This window comes from the organism of the source record quoted next, unplaced genomic scaffold, assembly GCF_019419815.1.
Source record: "Pyrus x bretschneideri cultivar Hongxiangsu unplaced genomic scaffold, Pyrus_bretschneideri_v1 Contig31, whole genome shotgun sequence".
Classification (NCBI taxonomy): domain Eukaryota; kingdom Viridiplantae; phylum Streptophyta; class Magnoliopsida; order Rosales; family Rosaceae; genus Pyrus; species Pyrus x bretschneideri.
Genome location: NW_025999624.1, coordinates 3,493,888 through 3,519,286, shown reverse-complemented (window position 1 = coordinate 3,519,286; position 25,399 = coordinate 3,493,888). Strand labels below are relative to the sequence as shown.

At 35.9% G+C, this 25,399-nt stretch overlaps 1 protein-coding gene across 1 annotated transcript; it reads right to left on the bottom strand.

The window, feature by feature from the left end:
- Window positions 1-2,492: 2,492 nt before the first annotated feature.
- Window positions 2,493-21,609, bottom strand: LOC103929547 (nuclear cap-binding protein subunit 1-like). Its single transcript, XM_048590274.1, has 19 exons — window positions 21,447-21,609; window positions 21,266-21,325; window positions 20,659-20,715; window positions 19,702-19,773; window positions 18,800-18,862; window positions 17,792-17,968; window positions 17,054-17,185; window positions 12,163-12,229; window positions 11,834-12,033; window positions 10,355-10,425; window positions 9,379-9,463; window positions 8,226-8,294; window positions 8,003-8,121; window positions 6,968-7,106; window positions 6,312-6,812; window positions 3,865-4,164; window positions 3,489-3,667; window positions 3,100-3,211; window positions 2,493-2,912 (listed from the first exon to the last, which is right to left on the bottom strand). The coding sequence occupies exons 1-19, from the start codon at window positions 21,528-21,530 to the stop codon at window positions 2,802-2,804; spliced, it is 2,598 nt and encodes an 865-aa protein (XP_048446231.1). The 5' UTR covers window positions 21,531-21,609; the 3' UTR covers window positions 2,493-2,801.
- Window positions 21,610-25,399: the final 3,790 nt, after the last annotated feature.

The following is a 25,399-nucleotide window of genomic DNA, read 5'->3' as shown; positions in this document are numbered from 1 at the left end:
CTTGACTAGTCAATCTAGCATACTTTGTTTCATAATTGCTTTGTCATTACTGTTTGCATAATGAACTGATATGTAAATGTGTTTAAGTTTATGAATTATTGTTGTGAAATTAATCTAGGCAGACTCAGATTAGTTAGACGTATTGATCAGTTAGGATTTGTTATTGCAACTGCTATTTATATCACTGACTAACTTGTAACTAGTTTACTAGTTCATTTGACTAGTCTATTGTGCGAAGTTAAATTTTTATTTGCAGGATATTCTGTCTGGTACCAATTTCAATGTGCGCCCCTAAAAATATATTATATAGAAAATAACGTTAATTTATATGCAGATCAAATGCAAATCTGGAATTAATATTTGCTAACCAAATATCTAGTTTGCCTAACTTGACTGATGGGTTTATTTATTTGAACAAATGATATCATCTACACTAAGGGGGAGGGATGGGCTTAGCCTCATAATGGATTAGCAATAATGTGTTTCAAATTTGCCTTTGATGAGAATTGAACCTAGGACCTCTCATTTACAATTGAAGAAGAATATCACTAGATCGTAGTACTAAGTGATGGATAGATTTATATTGTGTTATGCAAGATTGTTTCATTTGTTTTCTTTTGTGTGTATTTTTTTAGTTGCTTGTTCTTAAGTTCTACTCTGAAATCTCGGTCAATTAAAGTGAGTAGTGATTACTGTTTGTAATCTTGCTCTAACTCCCTCTATTATTTTTACTTCAAATTAATCTGTAATTGTGTAATTTCTATTTTTCAACTGACAACATTTTTCTCATTCTTTTTCATTTCATATTATATTATACGCATAAAAGCATCATTAAAGTCATTAAAAAAAGGTAGAACGCCAGTCATAGGTGTCTTCTACCTATTAAAACTAACTAGGATACAAACCAAATCAATTAGTTTGATTAGTTTTTTGATCACTCAAGTACGTATCACTAAATTGAATTTAGTTGGTGGTGAGAAAAGAATTCGGACGGGGAGGGATTGGGGATGTCTACAGTTCCTTCAAGCATGGGTAAAACCTTATTCACAAAAGGATGGAATGACAGTTTATCCTGAATGCACCAAAGTCCCACTTTAATCAAATTCGCTTACTTCAGTCTTGCTAGGAATCATGCAATTCAACACCATCAACTTAACCGCCCCATCAGGTAAAGTTTCCGGCTTCACAACAAAACCCTACAAACACACAAATCATAACCCAATTTACACAATAAACTTATGGAGGCATAAAATTAGAGAGAGAATTTGCTATTTAAAAAAAAAAAAAAAATATATTCGTGTAATAAGATAATACGTAGCAAACCTCGTTGACAAGACATTGAGAATTTTGTAAGATGGAGACTCCGTGCACATTTCTCTTTTCTAATTCGGGATTGAAACGAGATTTGTGGAAGGATGTATTGGCAATTCAGTTTGATAGAAATTGCTTTTTGCTAAATGTGGTTGCAGTTTTTCCTTTTTCCACGTTCATTGTTTTTTCTTTTTCTTTTTTTCTTTTTCATTTGAGGGGTTCATCACATCCTTTTATTTTCATTTTTTCCAATAAAACGAATTTTTACTTTTTTTATTGTATTTTCTTATTTTTATACATTTTTATGGGATATTAATCTCTCTCCTAAAATGGAGGAGTGGGGTTAATCTCTCCTTAAACGGCACGTCTTAAATGGAAAAGTGGGGGTTAAACTCTCTTTAACCTGCACGTCTTTCCCCTTTTTTTTTAATTTTTTTTCTTTTATTCTTTTAATTTTTTAATTTTTTTTTTCTTTACACAATTGCCCTTGCGAAAGGCGAATTTAAACCACGTTATTGCTAACCTATTGTGAGGTTAAGCCCACCTCTTCTCTTTTAGTGTAGATAATATTGTTTGTCAAAAAAAAAAAAAAAACCCCTTACACATTTTTATGTATCAATTCGGTCAGTTTTCGATTTTTATGTTTTAGGGGTTTTTTGGTCCAATTATTTTTTTGTGATGCCTTAAGACACCAAAGTGTGCTTCTGGCTTTCTAATATTAGAGATTAGAGATTAGAGATACTACACTAGCAAATAGCAATGCCCTATATTTTTAATTAGCATTTAGAAAAAAGTTGCTCACGTTTCGGTAGCAAGTGGTGTTTTGGGAAAGTTCCAGTCAACCCTGAACTGGATTATTACTTAAAGTGTCGCTTAAAGTGCTTGATTCTTATTAGTGACACATCATTTAGTTTACAAATTTAGTCTCCCTAGCATCACGCTTTACATAATCCTTGGTGTAGGCTAGCAACTAATATTCACAAAGGAATAAGGGGTCGCGTCAGATGTTTTTCGTCAATACGACGCTTTTCACATGGTCGGAATGGCGCATTACACTACAACACAACACTATGATTCTAAGCACCAACACTTGAACGTGGTACAAGAAGTCCAATAAAATGGTGCCGTTCCCATTCGTTGGCAACGAAGACGACCAACATAACCACATGCCTAGCGGCGAGTTACAGGAGGCAACGAGAGTCCATTTCATATATGCAAAACCCCAAGACAATGGGAGAAGCAGCGGAATTGTAACAAAGTGCCTCCATCCATAAGAATTTTCACATACTAGCCTCTAATTAGTTGTTTTGGTTACATATCACCTAGTACACATCTGCAGCTAGACATACAAATCGCCTAACGCTTGGTATACATGCCGTAGCTAGCCTCATCTCCTTCAAATCTTATAAGGTTACCTCATCAACGTACATGTGTTGCTGTTTGCTTGGAAAAAAAGAAAAGGGGGAACGGGGGGTGATAAGTTTGAAGTTTCACAACCCATCAGTTTCTCGACGAAGACCACAATAAACTGATTTCCGAATAAGAGGATGCACGTCTTCGGTTAGAACATCAGCATCCAACTTCTCCATGTGAGGCCAAATCTGACAGGTACATAATATACAAGGTCAGAGATTCCGTAGTAAAGAATATTAAGCATGTCTGTAATACTTCACCCAAAAATCCAAAGAAAACGAAAATCATACCGGAAACGAGAGGGGGAGGGTTGAAAGGAAAACGAACAAAGGAGGGAAGTCGCAAAAAGAACAAGAGAAGCGACACTGTATTTACCTCAGAAGCATATTGCCTTGAGAACGCCTTGAGATAGCCTAAAGTTGAAAGACACCATTGCTCTTTTTCACCTACATTATAAACATTACTTGTCCTCCCACCATTCAGTTCACTGCAAAAGTTAAGAAGAAAAGTTAAATACATTCGAATAGCATGTCACACAATGTCGAAACAATTTATTAATTTATGATAACAAAAACAAGATATTTAGGAAAACAAAGGAGACTACACAAAAATAAAGCTAGTCAGTTACGAAGGACAACAATAACGTAATCCGTATCCCAATCTCTCCCCTCCATAACATCCTTCATCTGCTCTAACCTTGTAGTCAACATGTTTTTCATTTACATGAATATAGGATTTTGTATTTTAGTGAGGGAAAGAAATACCTTTTCTTAGGTATTCCATTCTCATTGTCTACATCCATTGCGGATGATTCTTCAAGGTCAACTGCCATAGAATCTGCATGAATCCCCTTTAATCCCTGCAATGTGACACATTTGGATGCTTCTGGCAGCCGTTCCGTTAACACATTAAGGAAGCTTTTGTACATGGAGTAGAATAATGCCTGCATGTGAACGCCATGGTTAATACAAGGAAAAGATGAAGACTGCCAACGGCCTGATTAATTAAAAGTTCAGTAATTATGACATGCACCTACAAGACGGAAATATATACATAATTTTACATCTATTGTGGGAAAATGATTCAACAGATGTAAAGGGGGAAATATGTTGGCGCTTCTTTTCCCACACTATTCTGTACCTCAAATTCATCAAGGGATCGGGATAGAAGAGCCTGCTTAGCCTCTAAAGATTCACGTACAGACACCACCTCCTCCTCAGCCTTTTCAGCACGTGATTTCAAACGCTTCAGCCACACAGGATTTTCCCCAGTAACAGCTTCGCCGTCCACGAGTGAAAGCTTTGATTCAGAAGCTACTAACTCTGCTCTCACCGTTGCTGCAGCTTCTTCAGCTGATACAACACTCTTTTTGAAAGAAGAAATCTCCTTCCGTAGATCACATACACGGTTATATGTCTTGCTAACTGCATTTCTTAGTATCTGTTTGGATGATATGGACAAAAACGTATAAGCAATCAAGAAAAACATATTTAGAGATTATATTTAAGTACAGAAAGGATAGCCCATATGGTAGCAGCTCCAGGTCAAGAAGAATAAATAAATTAGTAAACAAATAAATTAAAAATTAATTTGAAATTCTTATGGAAGGGGAAGATGGGAATGGAGCAGAGCATATGAAGAGTGCTCAACTGACAACAAGCCATGTTAGCAGTACAACATTGAAGTGATTACATACCCAGTTAAAATATACACAACAAACTTTTCTTGAAGGAAAAACAAATTTTTATTGCAAAGAAACAATAAAAATACAAGAGCGGACAAGAAGTCCGCAAAAGCACAAACAAAAACAGGGTAAATAGCAACATCACCCTGACACTTAAAAACTACGGCAATACCACAAAACTAACTAATAGCAGCATTTCAATTACGCCAAACTTCTGAAAAAGAAAAATCTCTAAATTCTGAAGTAAACGATGCCCATAGAGATGACAATAACCGAGTTTTATCCCAAGATCCTCCCTTCTACTGACTGAGTAGTCCTAAAAAATCAGCTTGTTTCTTTCCACCCAAATGGCCCAGACGATAGCAGAAACTATACAACCCCATAAGACCTTGGCTTTCTTCCCCTTTCCTGGTAGCTTCTCTACCATAAAAGAATAACAATCCCTGGGTAAAACGCAGCTGATACCAAACTCCCTAAACAACTTCGACCATAGAATAAAAGCTACCGAGCAGAGAAGAAGCAAATGATCAATACACAACACACACATATACATATATATATATGTGTGTGTGTGTGTGTGTGTGTGTGTGTGTATTTCAACGATCTGAAATGTCTTTATTTTATTCTGTAGACGATTCAGTGAAATAATTGGCATCTCAACCATCGCATCTTGACCGAACTGAGAAACAAAACCCCATTTGAAAACCTTAGACGAAAATCTATGTGAAAAAATGTTCTCTTACCAAATATCTGGCATGTCATGTTGCCACTCTGTCTACCATTGATCATGGGGAATTGTGTTGCATCAAGTGGCAAAGAACTTTTCATAAATTGGATAAAAGAATGCTACCCTATATATCCCTGATATATATAAAATGCTATTTTTACCATCTAATTGTACCATCTCTGTAATAGAAATGAGACCCACATGTGTTGGTGGCCCCTACCTATATGAGAGAGATGGTACAAATGATAGTACAAATAGATAGTATATTGTTTTAAAAGAAACAAACTGAATTGTAATAAACACAAAATTTACATAAGGACTGGACAAGATGGCCACAACCAGTAAATGTTTACTTTGTTCAATATTGTTTACACATTATTAACCAGTAAATGTAGGTTGGTTTTGAGTTCTGATTGATGCCAGAAACATTAACCATTATTCTTGAAACTAAGATGATTAACACGTATGTTCATTGATTTGACCCTTAGCAGGGTAAATTTCTGTTATGGAAATGAAGGCCAAGTATACAATAAAAATGGTAAGAAGGGTAAAGTTTGAAAGTATATCAAAGATGATTTCAATCTGGTTGACCAAATCATTGCACAATTCATGAAGGCCACATTAAGAGAAAACAATTGAAATGTATTAGTTGTAATAACAACCATACCAACATCATGCAAGCAAGAATCTGGAATGCTCTAAAATTTGGAAGATGTCACACAACTTAAATTAACATAAAACATTCAAGAATATAAGAATGCAGGCTAACCAGAGAAAACCAACAAAGGCGCTATTTCCTTTTGTTTTTTTTGTTTTTTGTTTTTCATCTTGATAAGTCTCCTGTTTTAACAATCATCCATATTTTCCACTAGAGTGGCATTATCTTGAATTGCCTATCTTCGCATGATGATTTTGGATTAGACCAAATTTAAAGCTTATAATAATTCAGTTTCCATTTGTGTGAACAAGGTAGATGCCAAATTAATTTTACTATCTCATGTTTGAAGCAGTTGCATAGATTTGTACCACTTTGAAGTGTTCTGTTCATGTTGCTTTCAAGGTATCAGCCAAGCAAGGAAAAACACCAAAACTCAACCAAGCATTCGTAACGTAAATAGTTATAACAGCAGAAAAGACAAGTTTAACTTTAATGCAATAAAAATGCTGTAAGCATACCTCCCATGGACGATCTGATATGTGAAACTGCTCAATGTTTGCTGGTAAAAAGACCCATCTGACAATGGCCAGATTAGACAAAATTCGGTAGCCCATCATCCTATCTATTGCAATAGCAGTCATTTGAGAATTATTCTTCCAGTAAGAATCAATCTCATTTATCAGCATGACCTGCTTATCCTGGTCAGCACATAGTTTTGCAATGACTTGGCCGTATCTCTCCAATACAGTAATCAAATGAGTGAAACTTTTAGATCCAATATCGAGGAGAGTTTGCACAACCACATTGAGGGTAACTTCCATCCCATGAACAGGAAACACACTTTCCTCTATCCATACTATCATTTCACGGGCAGATGCCCTAGCTTTCACCATGTTTCTGAGGTCAGAAGAAAGTGCATGTAGCCCATCTTCTTCGCTGGTTTCTTGAACACTAAATTTGAAATTCGGTGCTCCCTTGGGAGGAAGCAACTCTTCTAGACCAGGGGCAGGCTCAATACTCTAAAGGGAAAATAATTAAAGAACTATATTAGAAAAAGTATAACCATGGAGCACATATGTGGTTGTGTAATATCCTATAAAACCTTAAGATGTGAAGCCTTGTGCTGTAAAAACCTCAATTCTAGTTACCAATATCTGTTTGAATGATTAAGTACCTGCTTCACTTTATCCCAGTAAGATAAACGGACTTCTCTCTCCAGAACCTCCTGAACAAAAACACGTTGTGGGGCCCATTTTGGAAGGTCTAAGACATGAGCCCACTCTTCCCATGGCCAGATGAACTGAAAGTTTGATCTGCATGGTCAGGTAGGCATAGTATATTAGGAATCATACATGTTAACATATTCAGTATATTAACTAAAAATCCAGATTTATCCATGTCTACATTGCTCGGCAGCTATGTTGCATGCATACGGATACCCGTTGCGGGACACGATATAGCAGGATACGGAGAAACGAAAAATGTCCAAAGCTAGGGTATGGGCAAAGCATCAATACAACAGTAATAAAACAAGCTTAGAGCATTCATATCTTTCTTCAGCTCTTCTTCTCTTCCTCTATGTTGCAAAATATAAAGTCCTAGCCCCTTAATTTGTTCTGTCAAACCAGAGTAAAAAAGATCGTCTCCTCTTATTTCTGGTTATATATCACTTATCACTTCCAGAAATTACAATAGCCCAAACTTCTTTTAAAATAATTGCAAATAATCATTACATTGAATTTGGCATATGTGTCCATCATGTGTATACGTGTATCCCAAAGTTAAAGTTGCCAAAAAGTCGATGGATGCAGACTTGAAGTATCAGCTATGTATACTATCTATCTTAGAGTTATCCACCAAGTATCGTATAAAACAGGGAAATAAAATATCTATTTTTTTGGAGTATCTGTGCTTCATAGCTTGGTAGTAATTTCCCTACAAAAATGTCAGTAATGTCCTTGGCAGTTATGGGACCTAGGATAGAATCCCACCTTCACATGAGATAGGAGTTTACAAAAAAGATGCTACTTCTGTAGCCCAAGGTCTAAACATGCGTACAGCAAGGAGTCTACTGACTTTTCAAGCAGTCTTTCCCGTTAAAGTAATATACTTAACAAGATAATGTAGCAAGGTCGCAAAATGGAAAGTTAGAAGGGAGATTTGTACATCACATAGAAAATTTAGTGGTACTGGTTATACTGGAACTTACAAGTGGTGTGAAAACCAAAGGATGAGTCGTGTTCGACATTCCATATCTAAATCAGCCATTTTGTCGAAAAGAGCTCGTACAGCACCAGCAACTACTGCAGGAAAGGCTCCAGGAAGTGCCTAAGAATTAAACTTCATAGTCAGATTGCTTTAAAATTGATGTCTACTTCAATTCAATCAGACAAAAGACCAAGACATAGACAAAATAATTGTATTCATATTACCTTACAGAGGTCGATAATAACTAGCGTGTAATATATTGTCCTGAAAGGGGGTTGTGGTAGCATAAGCAACTGCGCAAATATAAAACACATCATTTTGTTTTACAAAAGAAAGTTTAGACTATACAATTTTACAATGACAAAGTCAAGGAATGAATCTGTTAATAAAAAGAATAATGTCCAAGAATAAGCAGGGAAGAATATGGATCTAATCCTATCTTATTCTGTTAAGCCTGCTGGTTCAGCAGAGTTAAAAGTTAATGAATTCTGTAGTCAAAAGAAAAATTTATAAACTTTTTCTACTTTGAGAAGTTAAATTGTTACCCTTCTCGATTAAATATATTGAATTCTATAAGAATCTCGTTCTCAAACTCCAATTCCAAGCATCTCAAATCCATTAGGTTAAAACCAATTAAGATCCATGTTAGACTATTATATACTTTGTGACAAAAATTCGTAATTAACATATCATTTTAAAAGAATAGTATGCATTTTAAGCTATTTCATTAGCAGTAAATTCATATACAATCTTTATAAGCCTATAACATGGTACTCCACCAAAAACATCCTTACAGATTTGAACAATAAATCAAGATAAATTTAAACAAAAGGCACCCATATTAATTTAGGAAACAATTCCATAACGTTCGATGAAAAAAAAATCTTCAAGAGCATTAATGAACTAGCAAATTGGGAGCAAAAACTAAATTTAGACTGCCAATGTTGTATTTCCATGTACAGATAGTTAAGGAAAATCTGAAAACTAGAATGAAGCAAATATTTTACCATTATTTCTCCAAATAAAAGGAAAAACCCTCCAAATGTTTCCATTGAAACAAATATAAACCGATTGTTCCAAAACCTAAAACCTAGGCAAACCATATGCAGCTTTGGAGAATCATCCTACAAAAGGATTACTTGCAAATAACATTGGAAAAACCATAGAAACCAAACTGAAGAAACAGCTCCAGCCATACAGCCCATTTATCTTGGCTCATAACTAAGCCACCAAATATTGCTACAATGTGTTAAACTCATACGATTAACAAATCATATATCTTTCACAGTTGGATAAAGTAATGATTGGAAAGAGAATAAAAATAGCTCATCAAAATAGGAACTAAAAACGGCAAAAATACAATGGTTAGCAACTTACCTGGGAGAAAATTGTCTCTGCCATAAGATACTCATATCTAAAGGGCACAGGTAGGCCAGCCATATATGAAGCACATTCCTTTCGACTAGCTTTGCATGAAGGAAGAACAAACAGAATAAATATTATTAAGGCCAAAAATCAAATAAAAAAAGAAACAAGGAAGAAGTTTAAGTACAAGGAATCAGAAAGTACAACTGCAGTGTTCAATATCAATTCACCTGCACACATATTAATGAATACAAGACGGTAACCAAGTAATCCAGATTTCAGAACACAAGTAAAATTTCAACTAGGTATCTGCTTGTTTTTCTCTTCAACGCATCTAGCTATAAAAAATGTTATAACTAAAACTACTAAAAGGGAAAACACAAATTATGCTTTTCAGCCCCCAATCAATGCCTTGGCACCATTAGCAGGGTATGACTTAAAAAGCAACAAAATAGTTTGTTCTCCTGAACAAACAAACACAACAAATATATTGCTGCAAGCCTCCAACAGAATATCCAAAATCACAACCTCTGCTCAACCCGCAGTTATAGATTATGTTGCAAAGACACGAACACAAATTAAGCAATACGACATGCAAACTTGACATTTACGTTCGGATGTTTAAATGCCTCAAAAGAGTTTGACTTTATGTAGCATCTGACTTAACTATCCAACATTTTAAAATGAAGTTCATCCTTTCCAAGAAATGCATAAATTAAGCAGTTAACCATCACACAATTTTGCTATCACTATACATTATAAAACCCTTTTGAAACTACAAAAACACAAGACACCTAACAGAATCTCTTCAAGAGAAAAAGGAGTTGGTCTGATTGGTTTGAACAGGTAGCATATTCTCAATTCCAAAAAGAAAAAGTAAAAAGCATAAAACAAAGTGATCATCAGAAAGTCAACAAACTATAAAAAGTGAGAAGCTATAAGAAATTTAGTTATGTCTTCTATTAGGAGGTCATTGAGAGGCACAAACCAGCCATTTAAGTAAAATAGCACATCTAGCAGATACTCTTCCACGATGAAGCGATCCATGGGTTGCACGTCCTGTCATCAACAAAGACAAGATTTCATGTCATGAATAAATAAAAGAACAGATTTTACAACCAATCACCAATAAAATCGATGTGTAGAATTTATTGCAGAAATGCACTCAAACAAGCAGAAACACAAGTATGTAATGAACATGATGTCATGATATAAGCTAGTAACTCAAAACAGGTCAAATAAATAATAAAGTAAAAAGGAAAACATATGTCGGAAAGTAATTCCATTAAGTTTATATTGAAATCAGAACTGTGGAAAACGGTACCAGTACCAGATGCAACCAAATTCTTACTTTTGTTGCCTCTAGAGGATACATATTCATTAATTTATCCCATATTATTTTTCTCTTCTTAACTGTGCAGTATTTCAAAAATGCTTGACATAATTGGACTACATACTGAGCACACAGACTACAGTAAAAACTCTTAAGAATAAAATTTACTTTTTGCCCTTGTAGTTTGTATGATTTGATATAAAGCACACATCATGCAAATGGGTTACAAACTAGTTTTACAAACACAACTGACTTGAACTGGAGCTTCATTCCATAAAAAAGTCGAGAGTTGCACGAAGAAATTTCTTTTCACTCTTTAATAGTCTTTAATTTATTAATGCAATTCCATAAATAATCCCAGGAGGATTAAAATCCTAGAAAATACTGCTTTGGATTGAAAATCATATCTAGAAGCAGATACTTGAAAAAAGAGAAGCTTTTAAATCTGGGCCATTGGTTTAATCTAATGGCCATAAACGATATGCACAACAAATGTGCATTCTATTTATGCTTAGGAGAGAAAAACAGCTTAAAAATCAGCAAATATTTGAAAACCAGCAAATGTTTGATCTAACAAACTTCGAGAGTTGTGATTTTCTGGATGCTTCAGTTAACAAAATTCCCTGGTTGGGCACCTAGGGACAGGACACTCTTGTTCGCCCAATGCTGAATATCCTTTTGATGATAAAAGAACTCATCTTCATATGAGTTGTCAAGAAAACACTACGGCTTGTTTCGCTATAACAATATAACCCATTGCAAACATACACTTAACCATATGATATACACAAGCCTTGACCTAGTAACACTGCTGCAACAGATGGTCTTCAACACTACATGGTGAAGTCTTATCATTGCATCAAGAGAGCATAAAAGAGAAAGTGTTTGCAAGCCATCACAATAGAGAGTTACAAACTTCAAAAACTTTAAACTTTGGAGGATTTTGGATATTTTAAGCTGGTCACAGTAATGTGGCACTGAAGTTGTAGAGAAAATATTGAAAAAATAAAATAAAAAATAAAAAAAAGGAGAAAAAAATATAATAAGAAATCACTAGTGAGCTTAAAATTAACAAACTTAAGAATGAGAAAGTTGGTTTAGACATATGAATTTAGTTCTTAGATAGCAAGCTACCTCAGTTTTACTTTCAGGAAATATATTCAGCCTTCGTATCCTTTGCGGATAGATAAACTCTGCATCATGCTTTTGTTTACCATAAGTTATATTAGACATTGTTGAAGGCATAGCAGGTTGGTCAGGACAGCCGATGGGTCCAAACTCATGGGACTTTCCAGCAACTAGCTGTGCTTCAAATGATAGGTGAGGTCTCGGAACTACCAAGTGAGTCCATAGAATTTGATCAAACAGTGAAATAAAAGTCATGAGAAAAAATAGAATAAAAAAACTGCCAATCTAAATATAATGTTTAAGTTTAAACGAACTCTGGGAAACTTGATCATTACCACTATCAAGTTTCCATCCATTGCTAGATAAAACTTGTATTCGGCCCCACAAATCTTCCAAGAAATCCTACCAGAAAGTTCAAAAAAATAAAAAAAAATAAAAAATAAACAGTGGTTAGGATAATATTACAAGGCAGTGTAAAACAATGAATAGGATAATAGTTTGACTAGATAACAGAGATATGAAGCAAGTTAAATGTATAGGGGAAGAACTTAATATATGGTTGATATGCTCAATCTACAGAGGTAAGTAAGTTACTTAAAAGATGGAATATATAAAGCTCTAGGGCCGCATAAAATAGCTGTAGAAGTTTAAAAACTCAAGAATTGAGTGACTAACAAAATTATTTAACAAAACTTTAATTCCAGGTATAATGGTAAATGAGACCAGCTGAGGAAATTACAAGAGAATTAAATTGATGAGTCACATTATGGAAGTATGGGATTAATATAGAAACAGAAAACTTCCTCTGTAAGTTTTCACTTATATTTACTTTATTAATAATTGTACACTGTGTAGGTATATATATAGACTTTGGCTATTTACATAGATACCCCTAAACTACCTAACTGCCTTAACTAACCTTATCATAACCCTAACTAATCACAACCATTAGCACAGCAAATTCCATTTAGTTGTAACAAACTATTTAATAGTAACTGAAATGGATGACTTGTCATTCTCCCCAATACACCCCCACAAGCTAGAAGGGGAATCAGAACAGATTTCAATTGGAAGCTTGGAGCACAGATAGTTAAATCGACTTTTAGATAGGGACTTGGTGTGAAGATCAGCCAATTGGTCTTCACTGCAAACAAACTACATTTTAAGAAGATTAGCCAGAACCAATTCTCGAATATAGTGGTAGTCTATCTCAACATGCTTTGTGCGAGCATGAAAGACAGGATTAGATGCTAAGGATATTGCTGAGATGTTGTCACACCAAAGTTTAGGCAGTGTAGGTAGAGGAAAGTGGAGATCTCTGAGAATTTTGCAGGCCCAAATGATTTCTGCAGCTATGTGAGCTAAGGAGCGATATTCAGCTTCTGTAGATGACCTAGCAACAGTACTTTGTTTCTTGGCACTCCAGGTAATGAGATTGGAGCCTAAGAACACACAGTAGCCACTTGTAGAACGTCTATCAAATGTACAGCCAGCCCAGTCAGCATCAGAGTATGCTGAAAAATGGACAGGACCCTTTGTGAACCACAAACCATGTGAAAGAGAACCTTTAAGAAATCTGAGAACTCTTTTAGCTACTTGAAGATGTTGTTCCCTAGGAGCATGCATGAATTGGCAGATCTGGTTCACAGCAAATGCAAGGTCTGGTCTAGTCCAAGTTAGATATTGAAAACCTCCTACAATAGAACGATATTCAGTGGGATTGGACAAGAGAGGCCCACTGTAATCTAGTTTCTTGGAACTAGGAGGTGTGCAGCACGGTTTTGCACCCTCCATGTTTGTGTTCTTGAGAAGATCAAGTAAGTACTTGGTTTGATGTAGAACGATGCCTTGTGAGGATCTGTGTACTTCTAAGCCCAAGAAGTAGTGTAAAGGATCAAGATCCTTCACTAGGAACTGAGAACCGAGTTGTTTAATAAACTGTTGACAGAGTTGAGAGTTTGGACCAGTTACTAGAATATTGTCAACATACACCAGAACAATAACCAAATGAGGAGCATTTAGAACAAACAATGAGGCATCAGAGGAAGATTGTGTGAGCCCAAGAGAATGAAGGGCTTGAAATAGTTTATCAAACCAAGCTCGAGGAGCTTGTTTGAATCCATATAGAAATTTTCTCAACTTGCAAACATGACTAGGAGAATTAGGAGCAACAAACCCTGGAGATTGTTGCATGTAGACATCCTCCTTTAAGTCTCCATGAAGAAAGGCATTGCTTATGTCCAATTGATTGAGAAACCAATTATATTGGACAGCAAGAGTGAGTAGGATTCGAATTGTAACCGGCTTGGCAACTGGACTAAAAGTCTCTTGGAAGTCAATACCCTCTTGTTGATGGAAGCCCTTTGCCACAAGGCGGGCTTTATACCTATCCATAGTACCATCAGCCTTTTTCTTACCTCGAAACACCCACTTGCATCCAACTATAATTTGGGAAGGATGAGAGGGGACTAGTGACCAAGTACTAGTAGATATCAAGGCATTGTATTCATCTTGCATTGCAGCTTGCCAGTGAGCATGCTTAGAAGCTTGCAAGTAGGTACTGGGAACATAATCAAGATCAACAGGAAGAGGATGCTTGGTTGCTGCATAAACCTGAGACTTAGATTTGCATATGCCAGCTTTGGATCTTGTAATCATTGGATGAGAATTAATAGGGATAGAAGGATGACTTGTCAGACTTGGTGGCAAAGATGAGGGTTCTGAAACAGAAACAGAACTAGAAGAAAGAGGTACTGAGATGGTTTTAGGAGAAGATGAACTTGGGAGGATTTGAAACAGGGGCAGAAACATATGGGGGAGGTGATGCACTGCTAGTGGAGAGATTGGGAATATATTGATCAAAGTGAAGATCTAGAGATGAAGAACCTTCTGGAGATGATGTATCTTGGTTGGAACAGTGAGGCTACAGTAACTGAAATGGATAAAGCTTCTACCCAGAATATATGAGGAACATGAGAAGCAACAAGCAAAGTACGAGCTGTCTCAACAAGGTGGCTGTGCTTTCTCTCAGCACAACCGTTTTGTTCAGAGTAGGAGAAGAAATATTTGCAACATCATTGGTAATGTGAGAGGTGGCACCCGAGTCAATCAACCAAGACTGAGATGGTTTGGCAAAGTGATTGACACACATAATAGCAAGTTTGGCTAGAGGAATCCGACCATAGATGTCTGGATTCATGCGATCAAAGCAGTCAATAGCCTCATGACTGGTAGATCCACAGATTTGACAAGGAACTTTAAAGGTGGAGGAACCTTGAGCATGGCGGGGGCTTTGATAACTGCGATTGCCACGATTGTTGGAGTAATTACCATGATTGTTATGGAAGTTGCGATTGCCTCTATGAGAGAAGGAATTGCCCCTATTGTTCTTTCCACGATTGTTAGATTTTGGTTGGTGCCATGATTGGAGTTGGTGCTGAGCAGCAATCACAGATGTAGTGGGTAGGAGAGCGGGCTGAGATTGCACCGAGAAAGCTTGAAAAGGCTCAGCTGCAGAAGATGAACTGACATTTTTGTGTCAAGCCATAGACAATTCTTTAGTGAGAAGAAGGCCATGGAGCTCATCAAGGGATGTAGAGGACAATCGAAGCATGATTGAGTCTATGAAAGACTCAAATTCATCAGGCAAGCCATGAAGTGTGGCTGCAATAAGATCTCGATCAGATACGGAGACACAGCTTGCAAGGAATCTAAGATTTCCTTAATTTCTTGAAGATACTCGGAGATGGAGTGGGATCCTTTCTGAACCGATTGAAGACGCAACCACAATTCATGAATGTGAGCCTCTGAAATTCCACCAAATCTCTATTCAAGCTTCACCCAGAGTTCTCGAGAAGATGAAACCCCAACCATGAAGGGGATGATTTCCTCAGAAAGTGTGGAATTGAACCAGATCAAAAGATTTTGATCCTTTTCATACCATTCCTCAAAGGCAGGATTGATGCTGTGATCAGGCTGGAATGGCGATGGACATGCTTCAGTTCCATCAATGATTCCAAGAAGCTTGTATCGCTTGAGGATTGGGCCAAACAGCGCGTGTCATGGCAAATAGTTTGATCTTTTCAGCTTAATCGGCACCATGCTGCTGATGTTGTGAATTGTAAGAGAGGTGTAGGAACTCAGAGGACTTGGATTACCAGAGAAATTAGGGTTTTGAATTGACGGAGAAGACGATTAAGTCGGTGGTGAAGATGATTGCGCCGCCATATCTTGTAGAAATCAAGATGCAAGAAAGATCGGAGAAGAGGAATTGAAGAATCAGAGGAGAAGAACAAAAAATCGATCAAGAATCGATCGATCAATCGATACAGTTGAGCGGAAGGATGGATCGATGCTGGTAAGCAAAATGGCGTGGTACCATATAGAAACAGACAACTTCCTCTGTAAGTTTTCAATTATATTTACTTTATTAATAATTGTACACTGTGTCAGTATATATATAGCCTTTGGCTATTTACATAGATACCCCTTAACTACCTAACTGCCTTAACTAACCTTATAATACCCCAACTAATCACAACCATTAGCACATCTAATTATATTTAGTTGTAACAAACTATTTAATAGTAACTGAAATGGATGACTTATCATTCTCCCTAATAATTAGGTCATAGAACAAATAGTAAGAAAAGAAAGTGTCAAATTTCCATTCCAAATTTTGTGAGGTAAATCCTATGTAGACAATCAACTCACTAAGATAATTCAAGACGAACATGATATTCAATAACTTAGAAAAGGCCTATGATAAAGGATCAAGGGATATACTTAAGGGGGGCTACGAAGAAAATGTTTCCAATTCATTATAACAAATTGATCTGAGATACATAATAACACTAGAGTTCAACACATGTGGAGAAACCAGAGACTTTAAAAAGGATCATTCCAAGCATCAATACTAAGTCCTAATCTGTCAGGAGTAGAGTTGTAAGATGAAACATTGTGGATATTAAAGAAGAAATTCATGGTGAATGCTATTTCTGGATGACATAGTTTTGACGGACAATACTAAAATGTCACTAGCACAAAAAACAAACAGAGAGAAACACAGACAAGCAACAATGACTAAACCAGCTACCACCTCAAACAATCACTGATATCTATGAAATTAAAATAGCAATATTTCTGGTAGACTACAACATACGCAAATCGCCGAATGATATTTTAATCTAAAGGGGAAAGAGAGTATGATGTTCAAATAAGTTATACCTTATCGCTAGGTTCTCTCTCATTCTCATCATCATCCTCAAAAAAGGACAACCCAGTGTCAGAAGCACGTTTTCTTATGCTCAAATAAGCTTCAACACCGACCATAACTCTCTCAATTTCCTCAGGAACTTGCTGCAGTGAGACAATCATGATTGCAGCATTTATACTCATAATGAAACAGAAAACTGGAAACATAAGCCATAGTTGAATCAAACAGTAAACAGTAAGGGAAAAATACAATGACTCGTGCCTCCAACCATACTCCCATGAAGCTTCACCACAACCAAAAGGGCCACTACATCTGTGTCAGACACAGAAAGCCCTCTGACATAGCTACAACATGTGATAGCGTGCATCCATTCAACTTCTCAGACGCAGACATGGAAAAGAAACATCTGAGAGACGCTGCTTAAAGCCGGGCAATAAGTTTTTATTTTTAAACAGTTAGTGGCTGGAACAGAAGTGAGACACAAATTGTGAAGGCCTAAATTGCTTATAGCAAGAATGCAACAAATTATGCCTTTTATGTAACAAGTTCTAAAAAAAAACATAGAATCCACGGGAACCGTTCAGTATCATACTTTTAGTTTATAAACAGACCAAAGACTAAAAGTTTTATGAGGTCCATAAGCAGACATAGAATATAGGAATATTTTGAAAAAGAATACTGAAACAAATTAAATATTGGTACCATAAAAGAGACTTTTTCTTTCTATCAAGCACCATTAATAACAGTACCTCAATGAGTTCCGCTCCTCCCCAAGGGAGACAAGATAAAATGCATGTTATGTAAAAGTCAGCTCGCGATTGCCAGGACGGATTGCCTTTCTCCTCATCAACTGTTGTTGCAGCTGATGATAATAATGTTTCAAACACAACCACAAGAGAACTGGGATGGATAACTTTACTGCACATCTATAGAATGAGAAAGTTACCATAAGGGAAAAAAAATATATCTTAGTAAAATGCACGCACTCATGCAGAAAGATATGTACATAGTATATAAATATAGGGTAATGTTCTTTTGCCAAGACTGGGAATCTGAAACACTGATCAAGTTGGTTTTTGTCAGAATGTGTACTCCAGATTCACAGTTTTGAAACAGATGCGTTCATCTGGCAACCTAAGTGGGACAAGAAAACATTACTCTATGCATACACACACATACATATGTATATGGATAAGAAAAGTTGTTTCCATGAGTATTGAAGTTTATTTCGCGATATTAGCCTATGGTACCAAGAGGAAGGGGAAAACCAAAAGCTAATATGGGTAGGGACAACTGGGGAAGATATGACAGTGTTTTGGATAACATAATACGGGTAGTATTAGTACTTTTCATTGTATATTATACCTGGGTAGTAGTCCAATATTACACTGGTAAACATAGAAGTTAATGTTCTTTATATTAATGACATGCATTTCCCTTAAATTGTACTCCAGCAAGTAGGAGATGAAACTTAAGAACTTTGTAGATTGTACATGGTCTAAATAAAAAGCTTATAGAAATTGCAGCGGAGATACAAAATGTATTCATATGAGCAGCCAAATGTGGTAAGATATGGCCTAAAGTTTAAGTTGATAGCATATGGATGACAACATCACATTCCCAGAACCCATTAACTAAAAAATTTCCTTGGTAAATTTGAGCGAATTAAAGCTTATAACGAATAAATGTGATTGTATTCTTGTGTTCTCAAGCTGTTCCTGAATTTCATCAGTCACCAATAGGAACATCTTACATACCATAACAGTCAGGAACCTCATCAAAATACGAATCTTGTTACAATTTCCGGAATCTAAAGCATCCTGAAAATCAAGCACAAAAAAAAGAAAAAGAAGAATATCAATTCTAAAATCCTCACTACAAAGAATGATGGATACATCAAAATAGAGAATAATCATCCAATAGTTTTAATCTTTCAAACATAGCCTTATAAAAGAGTTAATGAAAAAACTAACAGAACCAACTTCAACCACATAACTTGCATGCACCAGATATTTAAACATCAAATACTCAGACTGTCGGACATCCCACAATTAACCTAAAAGGTAAACGGGCAGCTCAAATCCAACAATTTCTGTTCACTCATTCATCTCTCTTTCTGTTTTTATTTATGAGATCTCTTTTTATTAATAAGAACCAAAAGTACAACTTACAAGAACAAGATGTCCACATATGTTCACTTGTTCTTATCCCACTATTCCGATTCATTTTTCACATCTCTTATATTATAATTCAGGAGCAGATCCATGAACTAAGAATGTCATTTCATTCACACTACCATTTAATCCAACACTGGCATGCCTGACCTGTTTTTATCAGAGTCAAAGACAACCAAATTCAAAGTAATTAACCCTTTTGGCAATCTGTTGAGAGACAAAAGAATCAAGTCTTCTGAAATCATCAGTCATGACAGCAGCAAAATTGAAATTCAAATGAATACAAACAGCACATGAAAAGCATCAACTAAAAAATACTAGACTCTTGGCAAATGCTCCAATTTGCTAATTTTTTTTTACTTTGGTTTTTTGTTTATTACAAATTACAAAGCAGCAGTCCATATTTGGTAAATTTTTTACTCATCGGAGACAAAATTATGATAGGCAAACATATATGAAGCTCGTTTCAACCATGAATCATTCACCTGGAAATTAGTTTGAGTGTTCTTAACTACTTTCCTAATAAATTCCTCGTTCTCCAAATTTAACAAGCCAATCTGGGAAGAGAGAGAGAGAGAGAGGGTGTGAGTAAACAAATCCCAAAGAGCCTGAAGCAGTAACAAGAAATATGGTTATTGAAGAAATTACAGCTCAAGAAGTAAGAAAATATGCATACAGTAGACTCTAGGATTATTGTTAATAGAAATTACAACTTGTAACACAAGTGGTGTGTAATATGATTTTTTTTTTTTTTTTCTTCAAACAAACTCTTCAATTGTTTGTTAAACATATATGAATCCACCATGTATGGTACATTTCACCATCCAACAAACATACATCTGATGGAGCTAAAACCATTCATTTAGACTTGTGCAGCTTCATGTAATGGTCAAGCTTTCCCCTTTTTTTTTTCTCACAAACATAACTGAATACAATTCAATTAATAAAAAAATAAAAATAAAAATAAAAAACCTTCAAAATGCACCTCATAAAATAATTAATTATGAAACACTAAAGAACTTTAAAGTCAACTATTCAATGGGCAGTAATTTCAAATACTTCATCACCAAATTCCAAAGCATTTTTCTAAATGCTTGGTTTGTTTCACTTTATACTAACAATGTGATTGTGCTAATATAATTTATGGTCTGAAAACTGTGTAGAACCCTAATGGTGCCCTAGATGAGCATTTCCAGTGACTATAACATGTGAATCTCGCTTAAACAGAAGAGAACAGTTTAGTTTAGGTCAAACTCAGTCAGTTTGAAGAAAATGGAAGCTATTAGCTTAGTCATGGTCAGTTTGAAGGTTTATATACACTTCCAAGTTCAGCAAAGATTTTTATGCATACTATATATAGGGATGAAAGTAGAAACACTGGAAGAACTGAAGAATTGGAAAAACTACATAAATAAAGTCAGCAATGTATTTATACACCCTACCACTGTCCCATATAGAGGACTCTTGTGAGGCAACTGTTCAGCACACTGGATAAGGTACTGTCAGAAGAAAAAGAACAAAGTTAATGTGTATAACAGCAGAACAAGAAGTATCTATGAGTATGGAATTCTTTTCCTTCCCAAATTTCTATATTAAAGAGAGAGTTTTAGTGTGTTTGAAAGGAAAAGTAATCGTCCCCATGTCCTCTCCACCCTCCTTGTCTTTTCCATTCCATAATCGTAAGTGAAAATGGTGAAAAACAAGACAATGTAAAAATTTGCCCTTATTTTATCTTCCCTGGTCGTAAACCGAACATATTATCACTGACCCATTTGGCTGGAGAAACAAAAAGGTCATAAATTATCGGGTGCTTTAGAATTTTAGTTTTTGGTACGAGATGCTTAGACATCGTATACAAAAGATATCCAGCAACATCTAAAATCTCGACCCGAAACATATCCTTAGCTTATAATTCCAATTTTCACAAACTCATACAAAAAATTTAAGACCTTTTTATTTCTTTGCCTTTTCATCAACAGTCTTCCACTGAGTAAACGAATTGTAAATGGGCATTGAAAGAAGGAAAAACAAAAAAGAAATTGGCTTTACTTGCGAAACGTCGTCAGGAGAGTGCTCCAATTCTCGGCGAAGCACGCCATAGCAAGTTTCCTGCAAATCCAAGAAAATTAATCAATCAATAAACCAGACTAGATAGAAAAAAGGAGAGGATGAGAAGACGAAGCAAAGTAGGGTTTTAAAAATCACAACATAGAGAGAGGGAGGTACGAACAATGTGTTCTTTGACGTCGGAGGAGGTGCCATAGTCGGGAGATTTCTCGCCAATTCGAAGAAGAAGACTCTTCCAACTGCTCATTCTCCCTCTCTCTCTCCCTTCTTCTCTTACTTGAGTGAAAGACACAGAACAAAATTGAAAACAGACAGAGACTGCTTAGCTACCAACTGAACAAGCGAAGCGGACTGGAGCTTCACCGAGAGGGGAGAGGGGGAGAAGTGGGGGAAGGCGTTTATTTGGGGCTTGTACCTGCTACTATCTTAGGTTCCGTACGGTACGTGGGACGGGACAAAACGGAGTAGGACGACGTGTTCCGTTATATGTTTGTGCACCCAAAACGGGTGCAACGCCTTAATCCACGGGATAAGTTTTGGGTAAATTTTTGTTCCGCCTCATCCCCACTCGTTCTATATCCGTGGAACACAAAATTATAACATTTTAAGACAAAAATGCCCCTCTCCCACTGTCTCCTTCGTCAGATCTCAACCTCTCCGTCTCCTTCTTCTTCCTCCTTGCTTCCATCTAAGCCCTAGTTTTCCATGGCATCTCTCAATATTCAAAAAATGGGGAAGCCATCCAAAGGCAAGAAATCTGAGAATCTATGAGATGGTTGGGGAAGCTAGCTGGAGAGCTTCGCTGGCAAACCAGAGCCACTGGCGATGACGAACCAGAAGAAGAATTAGAAGATCCAATCTCATTCAGGTCATACGATCGAAGCAATGGCTTGGTGGTGCTGGCGTCCCTATAGCCGCCGTTGGATGAGTTCACTTTAAAAGTTGACTCGGAGCTAATGAGGGAGGAAAAGTCGCCGTGACCGTCTCTGGAGAAGTAGTGGCCGATCAGGGCTGCGATCGGAGGGATGAGAAGTCGAAGTCGTCTGCGGTTCTGATAACGGAATTGACAGCTGAGTTTAGGAGGGAGCCCGGGGTGGAGCAGTAGCAGGTCAGACCGATCATGCTTGGTCTTGGGCCTATGGGCTTTTAGAGCAAGAAGGATGAGCTTGAGGGATACATTTATGTATGTTGTAGCAGCAGCTCAGCTTCTGGAAGCCTCGCAGTCTCTGCACCTCCGGCTACGGCTCCGCAGTCGTTTCGTTCCGTCCAACATGTACCAAACGCAGAACGGAACAACCGTCCTGTTTCGTCCTGCGCGTACCAAACATAAATGGAACCTCTGTTCGGTCCCGTCCCGTCCCATCTGCGAACCAAATGGTACCTTAAAGCCGTCTAATCGAACAAGTTAGGTGGCTCTCTTTAGCTTTTTTTCAAGAAATTATATTTTAATAAAAAGTAACAGATTATATTTCATACAATTTTTAACTGAGGAGGTCAAAGGGCCAAACATACTCTTGTGACAAAAAATCATCTACAATCGAGAGGGTCAAAGAGTCATAGGCCAAATATAATTTATTATTTTAACTGAATTAATATGGTTACTTAAATTAAACTATCTTATTAAAATAAGATTTTCAGACATATTAAAAACTACAACAACTTCAATTTAAAGATTCAACTACTTCATTTTAAAAACTACAACTTAAATTTAAAGACTACAACAACTTAAATTTAAAAACTACAACTTTAATATTAAAGACTACAACAACTTCAATTTAAAGACTATAATCATCATCCTCATCTGCCATTGTAGGAGTATAGTCAGATGTAAAGAATTTCCGTCGGGCCATAATTTCCCTCTTTTCTTATCAAAATATGCCTTACTCATTGGAGTGTAATCTGAGGTTTTCTTTGCATGTTCCTATCATCCATCTCTTCTTGTATTTGTTTTTGCCAACAACTATGATGACTAAAGGGTTTCGAGTTATCCTACATTTACAATTTCTCCGCTTGGCGTACCTATAAAATATAATTACAAAAATTAAAGGAAATTGATTTATGAAATTAAATGTAATATAATTAAATATTTAAAATAAATTGTGAAAACACTTACTTCGTCAGAGTAATTGGTTCCGTTTTCATGTTTGCTTCCGGCCTTTAACACTACTTGATGCCATTTATTCAAACTTGGATGAAGATGTTTTTTCCATCTTGAAGAACAACTCTCATGATTTCAGGAATTTGGTGGAATCAAATTACAATTTCTTAATCTTTTTTTCTTGAAATAAACATATAATTGATGACATACATATTCAATGTGCGTAGTGTAGTAAGGTGATGTAAGCATATATAATTCAATATTTAGGCTTTTTAGCCAAAATAGCCCCTGAGATTTGCGTAACACATCACTTTGGTCCTTGAGATTTGAAATCAATAGAAATGGTCTCTGGATTGTCCACCATCAATCATTTTAGTCCTTCAATGCAAAATTATGTTAAATAAGGACCAAAATGACAAATATACACTCAATTTAATAAACAATAGGCCAAAATGATTTGACAAAAAGTAAGAGTATTTTGGTTATTTTATTCTTATTTAATGAAGAACTTTCACATAAGGACCAAAATAATTGCTCTATTGATTTCAAATCTCATGGACTAAAGTGAGGAATTATGCAAATCTCAGAGACCATTTTAGCTAAAAAAAACCTTCAATTTATATGCATGGTTAGTGAATTCCCCTTAATCTTATTGAATTAATGTACATAATAATCTAAGTTCTATTGTTCATGTAAAACAATTGTTTAGAACACGTGCATATACTTAAATTAAGTTTAGAATTCCAACCTTTAGATTCCATATGAGGATGAATTCATTGTTAAGATTCCTAAGTGTTAGCCCTCTACTAGTATCCACACGAATAAATCTATATTTAGTGAAGAAGAAAGACAACGAACTGTTAGGTCCTTCTCTTCCATTATGGAGACTGCATGGTGTGTGGTGTTTTGTTTTTTAATTTCTCTGAATTGTAAATCTTAATTCCCTTCTCTCTAAAATTTTGATACCACAATGTGTAAAATCTACTCTAGGTCAAAAGACCCTTTAGGTTTGTATATATAGAACAATTCCATAAACGAGTAGGGTTACAAATTAATTCTCCACCGCATAGGTGTGCCACATGTCCAAGGAGATAATTCTTTTGAGCTTGCCACACACCCTTTTTGTCACTATCCTTTAGTCTGGTTCACTTCTATTATATTTATTTAATCAAATCAGTTTTTTTTTTCTTTCGAAATGAGCTTCCTTATTTTATTTTAGTTCAAATAACTTATAATAAATATAAGGCCCAAACCAAATCAAATATTAAATTAAAAAAAAAACAATTTATATCAAATTCAACATTCACCAATTTTATCCTTTGATATCATTCTATTGTGTGTGATCTTGTAGGTTTCAACTAAAGCTAACAATAGATCATTTGATTAATCTAATTTTACATAAGTAGAAAAAATTCTATTCAATCCTGTAGTGGTATCCACAAACCTAAAAATAACATCTAGCAATAGCTTTCGGCTTCCCAAATTAGTCATAATATGCTTGAATACACATATTTAGAACCTTAGTTAAGGTTACTCTACAATTCGCTCCTCTGTCTACTATATTCCGATCATATACTTCAGAGCTCGGAACATTTGTCAAAATCTAAGTATCAATATGATCGCGTTGATGTATCTTATGTACGTTGCTTTGGCCAAGGACTTCAGAAGATAGATCGTCAAGGGCTCATGGAATATTAATCTACCTAGAAGGTTACAGATTCCTTGTTATTCATTCACATATCTCCATGTTGTTACATTGTCAAATGATAAAGACATATCCGCAAGGCATCTATGGTGTTCAGGTCAAATGACTACTTTGCGTAATTACAACTAATAAGTTCTTACATGATAGGTATGTCAAAACTCTCTCTTGATTGTTGTTTAGTGTACTCATCAACCTTTGGAACAACTATGTATTTATATTAGTGTCGAACATTAATGACTTGAGACTAATCATACTCCCAACTGAGTTGACATAGCACATACTAGCCTTAGCCGTGTGTTAATACCCAATTGAC